At 48.1% G+C, this 14,468-nt stretch overlaps 1 protein-coding gene and 1 pseudogene across 1 annotated transcript; both read left to right on the top strand.

The window, feature by feature from the left end:
- Positions 1–3,493: 3,493 nt before the first annotated feature.
- Gm4246 lies at positions 3,494–3,855 on the top strand (annotated as a pseudogene).
- A 4,426-nt stretch (positions 3,856–8,281) lies between these two features.
- On the top strand, positions 8,282–12,862 carry H2-T3 (histocompatibility 2, T region locus 3). Its single transcript, NM_008208.4, has 6 exons — positions 8,282–8,383; positions 8,563–8,832; positions 8,981–9,256; positions 10,907–11,182; positions 11,315–11,428; positions 11,723–12,862. Exons 1-6 carry the CDS (start codon positions 8,305–8,307, stop codon positions 11,860–11,862), a joined length of 1,155 nt encoding a protein of 384 aa, NP_032234.3. The 5' UTR covers positions 8,282–8,304; the 3' UTR covers positions 11,863–12,862.
- The last annotated feature ends 1,606 nt before the right edge of the window (positions 12,863–14,468 follow it).

Here is a 14,468-nt window from a genome sequence, read left to right as displayed (position 1 = left end):
GGGTTGACAGGGAAATGGCCTCTGTGGGGAGGGTCCAAGGCAGCACCAGGGAAGCAGAGTCCCTGCTTCACCCTCCAGACCTTCTGCCCCCTCTCCACCTGTGTCCTGAGCCCCTCACCCTCCTCCCCTCTCAGCATGCTCACCCACCAAGGGTCCTAGGAGGAGTTCTGAGTGTCACCTTGCATCCCCCAGGCTCACACTCCCTGAGGTATTTCCACACTGAGATGGCCAGGCCAGGCCTCAGGGATCCCTGGTATATAGAGTAGTCAGCTATAAGAAAATCTGCTACATGGACGGCTAGGACATGGATACTCTGAGATATGAGCTGCGTGCATGGTGAAGGGAACAGGTGGGCCCGGATTGTTGAGAGATAGATATGCAAAGAGGGCTGAGGACAGCCAGGGAACCTTCAGGCTCTGTTTGGCTACTACATACAAAGTGAAGAGGCTAAGTTTCTGCGAGTCAGAAGCCAAGTCCCCAAGGGTTCTAAGGTTCTGCAGAAACGGAAACCATGAGGGGTCTCCCATTTATTTTAAGGAAGGACACGGGAGGGTGGGGCTGCTGATTGAGGTTGAACTTTGAGGACCTAGCCAAGCTCTCACAACATCCAAGCTAAGTCTGGCTGTGATGTGGATTGGAACAGGCACCTCCTTTGCAGGTATGAGCAGTTTGCCTAGGATTGCCACAATTACATCACACTGAACAACGATCTGAAAACAAGGACAGCGATGGACACAACACTCATCCTGGATGGCAGTACTCATCATCCAGAGAAAGTTGGTGGAGGCTGGTGAGGCAGAAAGATACAGGACCTACCTGAAGAGCCAGTGCATGGAATCACTCCTCAGACACTTGGAGCATAGGAAGGAGGAACTGAGGGGCACAGGTCTCAAGGGCAGCTTCTCACTCTGCCCTCAGCCTCTGGCTCAGTCCCAAGGAAAAAGAAGCCCTCAGTGTCTGAAAGTGAACAGCTCCAGGCCAAGCTGGGGCCCAGTTGTTTGTGGGCTTTTTCATGTGCAGGACTAAGCCTGGTCCTATTCAGAGACTGCTGGTATATTTCTTCTTTGGGGTCCCAGTGTGTGAAAGCCTGGAGCTCGGGATCCAGGGACACTGTCTAAGGTGGGTGGGAAAGGAGGCTCTGCCTGCTGCTGTGGGAGGAAAGTTGTAAGAAAAGCCACTGCACACCCCAGGATTAATCCCAGGATTGGGAGACAGAGGAAAATGATTCTCTAATGTCTAGCCCAGTATGGGCATAGTGAATTCAAGGGCAACCAGAGCTACATCGAAAGATTCTGTTTCAAGGAAACAAACAAAAAGCAAAAAACAACAAACAAAACAAAAACAAAAACTCCCAAACAACAACAACAATAGAAAACAAAACGCAAAAAAAACAAAACAAAAAAAAAAAAAAAAAAAAACCACGGAACTGCAATAATTTGCAGAGGTCTCCACAGCTCCACTTCTCTGAGGCTTCTGAAGTGACCTGAGTAGTACACATTGACATGTCAGGAGGGGACTGTCAGGGTGAGGGTGGCTGAGAAGGGGCTACAGTTAGGACGGAGGGGTAATTAATGGGCAGCTGCAAGGTAGGTGTACTGGCTAGTTTTGTGTCAACCTGACACAGCTGGAGTTATCACAGAGAAAGGAGCTTCAGTTGAGGAAATGCCTCCATGAGATCCAGCTGTAAGGCATTTTCCCAATTAGTGATCAAGGGGGAAAGGCCCCTGTGGGTGGGACCATCTCTGGGCTGGTAGTCTTGGTTCTTAAGAGAGCAGGATGAGTAAGCCAGTAAAGAGCATCCCTCCATGGCCTCTGCATCAGCTCCTGCTTCCTGACCTGCTTGAGTTCCAGTCCTGACTTCCTTGGTGATGAACAGCAGTATGGAAGTGTAAGCCCAATAAACCCCTTCCTCCCCAGCTTGCTTCCTGGTCATGATGTTTGTGCAGGAATAGAGACCCTGACTAAGACAGTAGGGCAACGAGGAAACCAAAACAGGCTGTAGCTTTCAGAAAGCTGGAAGCCAAGACTCTAAATGTCTTCACTGCAGAAATCACACCTGGGAGGAGATGTATAGGATTCCCATTCAGACCTTATACCGTGTACACAAGTGTTGGAGATATCACAGGGCAGCCCACAGATATGTATACAGGTGTGGAAGTATCACAGGGCAGCCCACAGATATGTATACAGGTGTGGAGATATCACAGGAAAGCCCACAGATATGTATACAGGTGTGGAGATATCACAGGAAAGCCCACAGATATGTATACAGGTGTGGAGATATCACAGGTTAGCCCACAGATAATTATACAGGTTGGAGATATCACAGGGTAGCCCACAGATATGTATACAGGTGTGGAGATATCACAGGAAAGCCCACAGATATGTATACAGGTTGGAACTATCACAGGATCACTTTCAAATATGAATACAGATGTGCAAATATCACAGGAAAGCCCATAAATATGGACAACTCTCTTTCATGCAACAGCTAAAAAAAGAACTTGAAAGCCTGGTATGTCTGTGCACATCTTTGATCCAGGGACTCAGGATACAGAGGCAGAACTGTGAGTTCAAGGCCAGCCTGGTCAACAAAGTAAGTCCAGGATAATCAGTGATGGCTACACCTAGAAAAACTGGCTCTAAACAAAACAAAACAAAAGATGTGTTCAGAGCAGAGAGCCTCATCAAAGAGCTTACTCTCTTCCAACAGAGCACACCAAATCCAGAGCCTCTTTGTCACTCCAGTCAGCCCATGCAAAGACACCAGCTCCTGATGTATTCACTGCAGGAAGAGAATGGTCAACCAGAGGGTGATCAGAGACCCAGGAGGTGACAGGTAGTGGTGACTCATGCCTTTAGTCGTAGCACTTGGAAGGCAGAGGTAAGCAGAACTCTCTGAGTTTGAGGCCAGCCTGGTCTACAAAGTGAGATCCAGGACAGCCAGGACACAAAGAAACCCTGTCTTGACACCCTTGGCTCCTGACCTTGGCTTCTTGCGGTCTGCTTACACCCTTGTCCTCCAGCACAGGCCTCTGGGCTTGGCTCTGGTGTTGGTTGGTTGTATTCTTACTTTGCCTACTCTTCCACCAGGGGATTGTTCTGCACGCACAGGCATGTGGGGCTTTCCTGGGCACACTCTGCTGAGCTTGCTTCCCTGGCCTGCTCCTGCCTCTCTAAAATGTTCTCTAACTGCGGTTCTGGGACTAGAAACCTAAGTGCGTGTGCATGCTTCTGCGCCACGGAGGGCTTTTGAGTAAGAGAGCAGGAGTCACTTTGTAGGGATGTAGTGCAGTTGCGACTTGGGTTCCTGGACATTTTCTGGTCCCTTGCTCCAGCCTAACAGGAGCCGAGGGTTTGGTGCAAGGTTTTCTAAAAGTTTGCAAACTGAGTATGGGGGACCTTGGAGAGAAAGCAACATTTACCATGCTCCTCAGAGATGCTAAGAAGAGTGGAGGTGCAGCCCTGGTGTGGTCTCCATAGGGACTGAAAAATGCAGAAGGACAGTGGCCCATTGGTGCCTTTACTTTATTTTGGTTTCAGCTCTGCAGCCCTGGTTGCTACCGGTGGGATTATTGGCTATGCGAAAGCAGGTAGTGTGCCATCCCTGGCTGCTGGACTCTCTTCTTTGGGGGCCTAGCAGGCCTGGGTGCCTACCAGCTGTCTCAGGATCCCAGGAATGTGTGGGTTTTCCTAGCTACATCTGGGACCTTGGCCGGCATTATGGGGATGAGAGTCTACAACTCTGGGAAATTTATGCCTGCAGGGTTAATCGCAGAAACCAGTTTGCTGATGGTTGCCAAAGCTGGAATTAGTCTGTTGAGTTCACCTCATCCATAACAGCCCTAACCCCATGTGGGCTCGTGAAGACTTGAAGCTCTCCAGACCTCCACATTGCAATGTTGAAGAGATAAGTGCAGCATATTTACATAGTCGGACATTTTTCAAAGACCCATCCTGAGCACACAGAGGCAAACATGTGCTGTTGCTGTGGTGGCCATTCAGAGCTGGCAAGCATCCGACCTCAGCTAAGGATGCCTTCAGTCAGCTTCATTCTGGAGTTATGATGCCTTGCCTTTCTGTACTCATAGATAAAGGGGTAAAATGTTGACTGTCAACACGGGGGCAGAGCTTTCTGTCCTGCCCAGAAGTGTGTGAAATCTCTTGGAGACATTGGTGATGTGGGATCTTTTGCACAGGTCTGCTATGAAATTATGTTACAGTGACATTATCAGTGAAAATAAAGTTTTATATTAAGAAAAGAAAAGAAAGGAAAAGAAAAGAAAAGAAGAGAAAAGAAAAGAAAAACCCTGTCTTAAATATTTAGACAAGACAGACACACAGACAGACAAGAAACCGGCAGGTGTCGGAGGCTCAGTGCAGAGAGGGGACCATCTTGGGTCCAGTGCCTTCCTTCCTACAAGTTCTCAAATTCACTGAGGCTCTTGGTGACTCACAGAGGCTGCACTTGCCTCCTAGGGTTGCGACACACTGAGCAAAGCATGGGGAGGCAGCTGGCATGGCATGTCCCGGCACTAGACACTTAGACCTGCAGGCCCCAGATTCGGATCCCTAGAGGAAGACTCTGTTTTAGTGATCCACCATGAAGCCATGGAGGAAAGATAAACTGGGTGCATGTGCTCTGGAGAGAATGAGATCCGCAAGCAAACAGAAGCACCAGCAGGTGGCGCTGTGAGCTCTGAGTTTGTGAACTCACTAGGAGGTGAGCTTGGTGCAGCCCTGGCAGGCCAACCAGCCACCCTGAAATGGAGATATTTGATGCAGTCAGAGCAGCCCACAGAGCTCTGAGGTTGAATTGGACAGAGACAAGCTTTGTCTCAAATGCTCTGGAGTTCTGTGCCTTCTCAGTGCAGCGATAACCCACCATAAAGGCAGCAGAGAGTAATCAGATAGAGCCATCAAAGTCACTGGCATCCTGCTCTTCCTCTCTCTTGAGGACTTATAACTCAGTCTCCCAGGGTGTTTGGGCAGATACCACCTGCATCTGATGCCTCAACTGCCACCTTACATACCAGATGCAGGAGCTGTCAAGGCAGTTACTCAAGGCCCTGAGAACCACACCTGCTGATGGGCTTCAGGTTGCCCTACATCTTCTGAACCAGCACCTCCTGGCCAGAGAGGACCAAGACCACTTAGCACTGCCAGCTACAAGAAGGACTTCAAAACAGCCACAAGTACAGTCTAGAGGACCTGAGGGTCTCCTACTGCCTGGTTTGCATAACCAGAGGACACTTCTCCCAGTTCCTTGGATTCAGTTTGCTGTAGACCTCGGTTACCTCGGTCTGTTCATCTGGTCAGAACCTGTACTAGCTCACCCTTGCTGGCTCTCAAGCCCTGGGTCCCTGCAATTTCACCAAGTGAAAAGAGATATGCCCAAGCCTCCCTGCCAGCACTGCAGACACATTTTGCTCCTACACAGATTCAAGAAAGCCTCCAGCCTGCAAATGTCCATGAACAGTCCACCTTGTGCTTTTGAGGTCTGCAGGATGCCTCGGTCTCACCAGGGTACCCAGCTGCAGGAGCTGGCTCTGCATACCCAGGAGCCCAGGAGTTTCTGATACCTGTAGCTGTCCCAGAAGAGGAAAAGAACTCAGAAGCTGACATCAAAGTTGAAAGCAGAGAGGACTTGCCCTCCTCTTCATCCTGGCTGTCCTCTGGGTGCCTCTGCTCATCTGACTCCCAGCTCTCGATGACCCCAGTTTCCAGGGTGAAGCCACAGCTTACTCTGGAGGCTGTGGACCATACTGCTGCCCTGAGCTACCTGGAGGCCTGGGAGTGAATGGTGCCCTGTTAGTGTGACTACAGTGACTTCCTGCTTGGCAGGTCTGCTGATTGTACAAATAAGGGCTGGTGTGGGAGCACGGTTATAGCCATTTCCCACCTTTGCAGACAGTCAGGGAAAGAAGCAGACAGTGCCTGAGACCTTAGTCACCTGAGCCCTGACCTTCATGTGGGTCAACACTGCTGCTTCCTGCACTTGTCAGGAATGCCACCCCACATTGCCTGGGTGTGCATCCCAACTCCCCAGGAGATGTCTCAATGCTCTCCTTAGCATTTCAAAGCAGTACTCTGAGGTCTGAGGTCTTGAGTGTGCATAGAAATCTGTGCAGTGAGTCAGAAACCAGAATCTAAAGGAGGGAGTTGACTCCAGATGTGGATATGGGTTCTGAGGGAGAATCCCAGACAGGCTGGCCTCAGACATCTATGCATTGATGGGAAGCACAGGGATGCCTGGAGAGGGTCAGAGAGTTTTCTGAGTGCATTGGAGGCAATAGACAAATCCATCCAGGAAAAGGAGAATCAAACTGAGCAGCAGCTGAAGCCATTATCTGACCTAGGATGGAGAGCCCAGAGGGGGAAAGAAAAAGCCATGTTCACAGACTCAAAGACAAAAGGAAGCAGGAAGGCTAGAAAAGGAGAGCAACTGGCTATGTTGATAGCGTGTGTGTGTGTGTGTGTGTGTGTGTGTGTGTGTGTGTGTGTGCTTGTGTTTTGATATGTGTGAGTGTGTGTTTGTTATTGTATGAGTGTGTGAGTTTGTATATGAGTGTGTATGTGAGTGAGTGTATGAATGTGTGTGTGAGTTTGTGTGTGTGAGAGAGTTTGTGTTTGTGATTGTGTGAGTGTGTGTGAATGTACGTCAGTTGGTGTTTGTGATTATGTGTGTGAAAGTATGTGAGTACGGGTTAGTGATCATGTAAGTTTGTGTGTGAGTGTGTTTGTGAGTGAGTGTGTGTGTGAGTGTGTGTGTTGTGTGTGTGAATGTTCTTGAGTGAGTTGTGAATGTGTTTGTGAATGTGTGTATGTGAGTGTGTGTATGTAAATGTGTATAAATGTGTGTGAGTGTGTGTGTATTTGTGAATATGTGTGTGTGTGAATGTGTGTCTGTGCCTGTGCTTGTATGAATGTCCATGCACTTATATAAGAAGAAGAAGACTGTTAGAGTTCTGGATGAATGGCCTTTAGTGTTAAAAGACCTCAGAAGAAATATTGGAGTATTTGGCTATTCTGGGGAACTTAGAGATCAGGACAATGATGAAAACATCTTCCCATTTCTCAGAAGACAATGCAGGCATGGGATGCACACAGTAACAAGGCCCCTGAGAGGTTGAAGAGAAGTTATGCTAACAAGGGAGGATGATGCAGCATGAAGGAAATATGAAGAAGCTGACAGTCTGGTGCTGCTGAGCAAGACTGTCATTTCCCCAGTGCAGGTGGAACCTGACGGGAGACTTTTAGGACCCTCTGTAGAACTAGCACAAGGCAGTTTGGACCTGTATTTTGTTGTTGTTGTTGTTTGTTTGTTTGTTTATGTATTTAGAACACAGATTCCTGAGCAGTCTGGCTTGGCAGTGTGAGCTAACCCTAAACCACTACAGGTGAACACAGACTCCTAGTCTCTGCTTGTGGGAAAAAGTGTGGTGCTTGCTGGTCAAAGCCTCCTGCTTTTTTTTTTTTTTAAACATATTTTTTCAATTAGATATTTTCTTCCTTTACATTTCAAATGCTATCCCAAAAGTCCCCTCTACCCTCCCCTCGCCCTGCTCCCCTACCCACTCACTCCCACTTCTTGGCCCTGGCTTTCCCCTGTACTGGGGCATATAAATTTTGCTAGACCAAGGGGCCTCTCTTCCCAATGATGGCTGACTAGGCCATCTTCTGCTACATATGCAGCTAGAGACATGAGTTCTGGGGGTACTGATTAGTTCATATTGTTCCACCTATAGGGTTGCAGACCCCTTCAGCTCTTGGGTACTTTCTCTAGCTCCTACATTGGGGGGCCTGTATTCCATCCTATAAATGACTGTGAGCATCCACTTCTGTATTTGCCAGGCACAGGCAAAGCCTCCTGCTTTAAAGAAAACATCTCTCCACTGCATTCCAGACCACCTGACACCCATCACAGTGGGGCCAGGTATGGAGGTAGGAGGGAGAAAAACAACTGCTCTAACCCTGAAGGTTTCCACTCTGATTACCACCTGACATTCTGGGCAGGGCTCAGATAGAGGATGCTATCTATACACAGGGTTCAGTGCAGAAGAAGGAGTCAGGACAAAGTTCCAAGTCCCGGAAGTGGCTGTCAGGGTCTGAGGCCTGAAGGCGGGGGATTAGGTTGGGCTGTACAGAACTATAGTTTCACTTTTTGCTCTCTGTACCATTGTCAGATTGTTTTCAAAGGCCTTGCACTCCTGTTGAGAGCAGGTACTTAGAAGATGCAATAAAACTCTCTGAGATTGCAAGTTACAAAGTCCAGGACTTTATACAACTTCAGATTTCCCTAACATGAGGATGGGGACCATGGTGCCTGGCACCCTCCTGATCCTCCTGGCTGCCTCACAAGGCCAGACCCAGACCTGCCCAGGTGAGTGCTGGATGAGGAGGGAAACAGCCTTTTAGGGGAGGGGCGGAGGTCCACCCTCCACCAGACCCTCCACCACTTCTCCACTCAAGGCCCTAGACCTGAGTCCTTCTACTTCCCTGACCTGCGCACCTGGCCGGGTTCTGGGAGAAGGTCACAGTCTCACCACATGCTGCCCCCAGGCTCACACTCGCTGAGGTACTTCTACACCGCCTTGTCCCGACCTGCAATCAGCGAACCGTGGTACATAGCTGTGGGCTACCTGGATGACACTCAGTTCGTGCGCTTCAACAGCTCAGGGGAGACTGCGACATATAAGCTAAGTGCGCCATGGGTGGAGCAAGAGGGGCCCGAGTATTGGGCGAGAGAGACAGAGATCGTCACAAGCAATGCACAGTTTTTCCGCGAGAATCTGCAGACTATGCTGGACTACTACAACCTGAGTCAAAATGGTGAGGAACCCCCCAAATCTAAGAGTCTGTCCCCACTCCTCTCCCTCTTATGCAAGCCACCTAATCATGGGGTGCAAAAGGGACCGGTTTCCCTTTCAGTTTGGAGAATTCCTAGGGTGGGCGGGCCTGACTAGGAGAGGGGGGCCAGGCTCTCACACCATCCAGGTGATGTATGGCTGTGAGGTGGAGTTCTTCGGGAGCCTCTTCCGCGCTTATGAGCAGCATGGCTATGATGGCCGCGATTACATTGCCCTCAATGAAGATCTGAAAACGTGGACAGCAGCAGACACGGCAGCAGAGATCACCAGAAGCAAGTGGGAGCAGGCTGGTTATACAGAGCTCCGTAGGACCTACTTGGAGGGCCCATGCAAGGATTCCCTGCTCAGATACCTGGAGAACAGAAAAAAGACACAGGAGTGCACAGGTGCGTGGCTGCAGACAACTCCATCTCCCTTTGCCTCTGTACTGGGTTCAGTCCAGAGAGAGCAGAAACTCACTAGGTGGGAAAACTCCCATCTCTTTTTCTTTTTTCTTTTTGTATTTTTGTTTGCTTGTTTGGTTGGTTTTTTTGTTTTTTAATTTTAAAAGGTGACAACAGAAAAATAACGTATGAAAATTACACAAACCAATGGCTATACACAGCTCAGTGAGCTTGTAAACAGTTAGAATCGCCACTTTGGACCAGTAGAGAACATGAATTTTACATATTTTCCATTAAATATACTCATGGCTATCCAACATCGACCCCAGGGGTGCAGGGCAGGGAGAGAGAGACAGAGACAGAGACTCACAGACACAGAGAGACAGAGGCAGAGGCAGAAAGAGATGGAGAGACAGAAACAGAGAATCAGTGGCAGAATTAGAAGTAGCTATCAATTATTCCCTGCCATTATCCATCGTGTACTTTACCTACATTTAGTCCTTGCTCATCTCCAAATATTAGCCTTTCCTGATTTCATTATGTCATGTTGCAAGTAACAACAGGTACATTTCTTAACAAGTATACGTTTTTTTGTTTCTTTTGTTTGTTCTTTTGTTTGTTTGTTTTGCTAAATTACCTCTATGAGCAAAAAAGACTGCAGTTTTACTTCCTGTTGTTGTTCTGAGATTGGGTGACTTCGTTTAATATTGTATATTCAAAGTTCATCAATTTTCCTAGATAATTGTGTGATTACATTGTGTAGTGCTCAACAGGATTCCACTTTATATATATACCACATTTTGTTAGTCACTTAAGTGAATAATGGGTTGCTTTACTGCAATAGCTAAGATGTCACACTCCATATCAAGGAAGAGAGTAGAGAGTGGACAGTTCTTTCTTTCTTTTTTTTTAAAGATTTATTTATTTATTTATTTATTATACATAAGTACGCTGTAGCTGTCTTCAGACACACCAGAAGAGGGTGTCAGGTCTCATTACAGGTGGTTGTGAGCCACCATATGGTTGAGGGAATTTGAACTCAGTACCTTCGAAGAGCAATCAGTGTCCTTACCCGTTGAGCCATCTCACCAGCCCTGGTAGTTCTTTGTTATTCCTGATCTTACCAGCAATACTGGGTGTCTCTTCATTTGACACAATGTTCCAGCCTCTTCAGTGTTCCTTTCTCTTCAATATGGGAAGGGGAGAGAACTCCTGTGTTTCTTGACTCTCTCAGAGACTGGCTCTCCCAAGGGAGCACCTTTGTCTCTGGACAGTTCAGAGTCTCTTCAGGATGAAAAGGGAGAAGAGAAGGTTCCTGAAAGAACAGAAAACATTTCCCATGAGTCTGCCGTCCTTTAGAGCCATGGCTTCTCTCAGGCCTTGTTCTCTGCCCACACCCAACCTCTGTGACGTGTGACGTCAGTGGTGCTGAATCTCTGCCCTACCCAGACAGAAGCAGACTTCCCTTTTTGCCTCCTGGGACACATAGCTCCTCCTGGGCACAAGTTCTGGAATTTTCAGAGCATTGTATGTAACCTACTGGGGAAATTTGACCCTTGTTCCAGTCATTTCCTTCCCAGGTGGCCTCACAGACACTTCTGGAGTCACCAGGAAAGATATTTGATGCCCAAACTTTCCAACTCTTCTCCTCAGATCCTCCAAAAACACACGTGACCCATCACCCCAGACCTGAAGGTTATGTCACCCTGAGATGCTGGGCCCTGCGCTTCTACCCTGCTGACATCACCCTGACCTGGCAGTTGAATGGGGAGGAATTGATTCAGGACACGGAGCTTGTGGAGACCAGGCCTGCAGGGGATGGAACCTTCCAGAAGTGGGCAGCTGTGGTGGTGCCGCTTGGGAAGGAGCAGAAATACACATGTCATGTGTACCATGAGGGGCTGCCTGAGCCTCTCACCCTGAGATGGGGTAAGGAGGGTGTGGGTGCAGAGCTGGGGTCAGGGAAAGCTGGAGCCTTCTGAAGACCCTCAGCTGGTCAGAGTTGGGAGTTGAGATCATGTTGCTCATTTTCCCCTCCTGTCCTTACCCTTCCCTTCCCAGAGCCTCCTCAGACCAGTATGCCCAACAGGACCACTGTTCGTGCTCTCCTTGGAGCTATGATCATCTTAGGTTTTATGAGCGGAAGTGTTATGATGTGGATGAGAAAGAACAATGGTATGGAAGAGTCTGTGGCTGGGTGCCTTATGATTGTAAACCAATACACATGCACTCTATGCAAAAGATTGCCTATCTCTGGGTCTGTTTGCAGACACTCACCTTACAATAAAAGACAGATTCATAATGGTAATGGGGGTTCTGCACAGGATTCTAAATGACCTCTCAGAGGTCAGAGGGCAAGGCTCATGCTAAACACTACAGATCTCCAGGCTGGCCTTGTTTCATCCCCTGCATATAATGTCCATGGCACAGAACTTCCTTGGTCTCTCATATCTTTTTTTTTTTAAACAGGTGGAAACGGAGACGATAACACTGCTGCATATCAGAATGAGAGGGAACACTTGTCCCTGAGCCCTCGGGCTGAATCTGAGGCACTCGGGGTGGAAGCTGGGATGAAGGATCTTCCTTCTGCCCCACCATTGGTCTCCTGACAATGTCTTGTTACTTCTTCTACTGCAGGCAAGGACAGCTTCTCTCTTGTCTCTGGATACTTGAAAAGGTGACACCTGGGAGCCTGGGATTGGGGCTGAGGCAAACTGGAAAGGACTGGGTCACTGGGCCTTTCCTATTTAAACCTTTGAACGAGAGGAAGGCCTTTGAGATGTTTTCACATTGACTGCCCTGACTCTTGTTCTTCATCTTGGGACAGCTGCCACATGGGACTGAGTCACTAGTTCTGACTTCTGAACAGTGGAATCACTTTGGGCAGCCGTGCCTGCCGTTTTATGCTTTTGACTATGCATACAATGGGAAAATCTGGAGAGCACAGCCTGCCCCTGCACACCAAGACTCAGACCCTACATTAGCTGTCATCCCTTGCACAGCCAACCTTCCTGGTCCTCAGGCATTGGGGGACATCTTCATCCTGTCAGCTCCACGCTGTCCTGGGCGTGTGTCTCCTCACACGGCACAGTGTGTCTACTCATTTCCACACTGAACATGAGAATCAGAATGTGGATGTCAGGCAGTGGTGGGCAGGCCATTAATCCTAGCACTTGGGAGGCAGAGGCAGGCAGATTTCTGAGTTCGAGGGCAGCCTGGTTTACAGAGTGAGTTCCAGGACAGACAGGGCTACACGGAGAAACTCTATCTTGGGGGGAAAAAAAAGACAGAAAGAAAAAAAAAAGAATCTGAATGTGGAGGCTGGAGAGAAGTCTCAGTGGTTAAGAGCACTGAGTTCTTTTCCTGAGGCCCTGAATTCAATCCCCAGCAACCACATGGTGGCTCACAACCATATGTAATAGCATGCAATGCCTTCTTCTGGTGTGTTGGAAGTCACCTACAGTGTACTCACCTACATGAAATAAATGAATCTTAAGAAAAGTATGAGTGTGAACTCCTTGACCTGAGCAGTTCACTTGTGGGTAAATTAAAGGATTGAGAATATCTGAGTATTGTGGAGGAAATAAATGGCAGCATGGAGGACCTTCCAGAATCTGTGTTTCTTGTGCTGAGTGTGTCAGGTGGGGCAGGAGTCCTCTGGCATCTGCTTGTGAATGGGGCTGTGCCAGGTGGAGCTCAGTCCATGTGAACGTCCCTGCTGGTCAGGTCATTCCTCAGCTATACCTCCTTGGTACTTGTCACTTAATAGAGTCACTGGATGACAGACTCTGATCATAGGAACACAGGCATGGCCTTAGCTTTCTCTTATGACCAGGACTATGAGCCCCTAAGACTGTACTAGGCCTGTAGTGCAGCTGAGAAACTGACATTACCAGTGAAGAAATTTCGGAAGAGTGGTGGTCAACACATTTAATCCCAACATTCAGGAGACAGACAAGAGAACCACTGATTTCCAGGCCATCCTGGACACTCAGGGTGACACAGAGAAACCCTGTCTCCAAACTGGGTACCTGGGAGCAGGGTATCCCTGTGTCCAGCCTGACCGTGCAGATGATTGGCAGGATGTAGATTTTGGGTTTTGGATTAGAAGAACGTTGCATGCATGAAGCAAGGCTTAAAGAGCCAAGCTAGTGGAGGCGTGGGAGGCTGAGCTGAGGGCAGGTTAACCTTTGTGGGCCACGGTAATGAAGTTTAAAATGGGAAGAATATCAGTAAAGTGGTTTGGAAACTCATTCTTGTATTGTTTTGGAGAAGACAGTGGCTGTTTTCTGTCCTTGAGCAAAAAGTCTGTCTAAAATTAAATCAGAGAGTTTTAGATTAAGGGCCTTGGCAGAGGAGAATTCAGGAGAGCCTAGTCTTGCCTGTGTTGCTTGCTTATTTATTAATGGCCACTCACATGCACCTGTGTGATGGAAATGAGCAGGGTACATAATGAAAATGCACAAAGTACAGTTTGAAGAGAAAAGAACCACTAAGTAGTGCTCAGAGGAATAACGTTTAAAGAAAATCTACTGCTAAGTGGAAGAAAGGGACAAGCCACACACAGCTATGCTTCCAAACTGTAAATGAAAATTAAAGAAAAGCTGAAACAGTGAAGAAAACCACCAAAACCACAAAACTGGTCAGGAGATAAATGAATGTGGGGGCCAGGTTCTAGATCCAGCAAGCAGCAGAACTTGGCAGCTTTATTCTGGCTTATGGAATCTCCCTACATTTGTGTGTCCAGAGTGTCCCTCCATAGAGGCCCAGAGAGGCCATTGAGCAAAGCTGGGAGAGTGAATGCTGGATTTCACTGGAGAACCCAAGATTGAGAGATGCCAGTCTTCCTGTATTCCCAAGGAGAGCTGCTATTATGTGTGAACCAGCCTGAAAGAGCTGAAAGAGCCAACACAGCTGACAGGAGCTGGAGGACTGAAGAGAGCTTTGGCAGCAGACATGGAGATGAGTTTGCAGTTTGCCCAGCTGGGTTTTAGTCTGTGATCCAGGGTTTCCTCACTTTGCATTTCCCTTCCTTTTGAAACACAAATGTACATCCTTTACCACTGTATATTTCAACTATGTGACCTGGTTTTATTTTCTTATAGAGAGGTTGCAGTGAAGAGATTGTGTTGAGCCTCAGAAGAGAGTATAAACCTTGACGTTTTAAAGTATTGAGACTGACAGGCTATGCAGACTTTTGAAGGTGGACTGAGGT

The sequence above is a fragment of the Mus musculus genome, chromosome 17 (genome assembly GCF_000001635.26).
Source record: "Mus musculus strain C57BL/6J chromosome 17, GRCm38.p6 C57BL/6J".
NCBI classification, from domain to species: Eukaryota; Metazoa; Chordata; class Mammalia; order Rodentia; family Muridae; genus Mus; species Mus musculus.
This window is presented reverse-complemented; position numbering and strand designations above follow the sequence as displayed.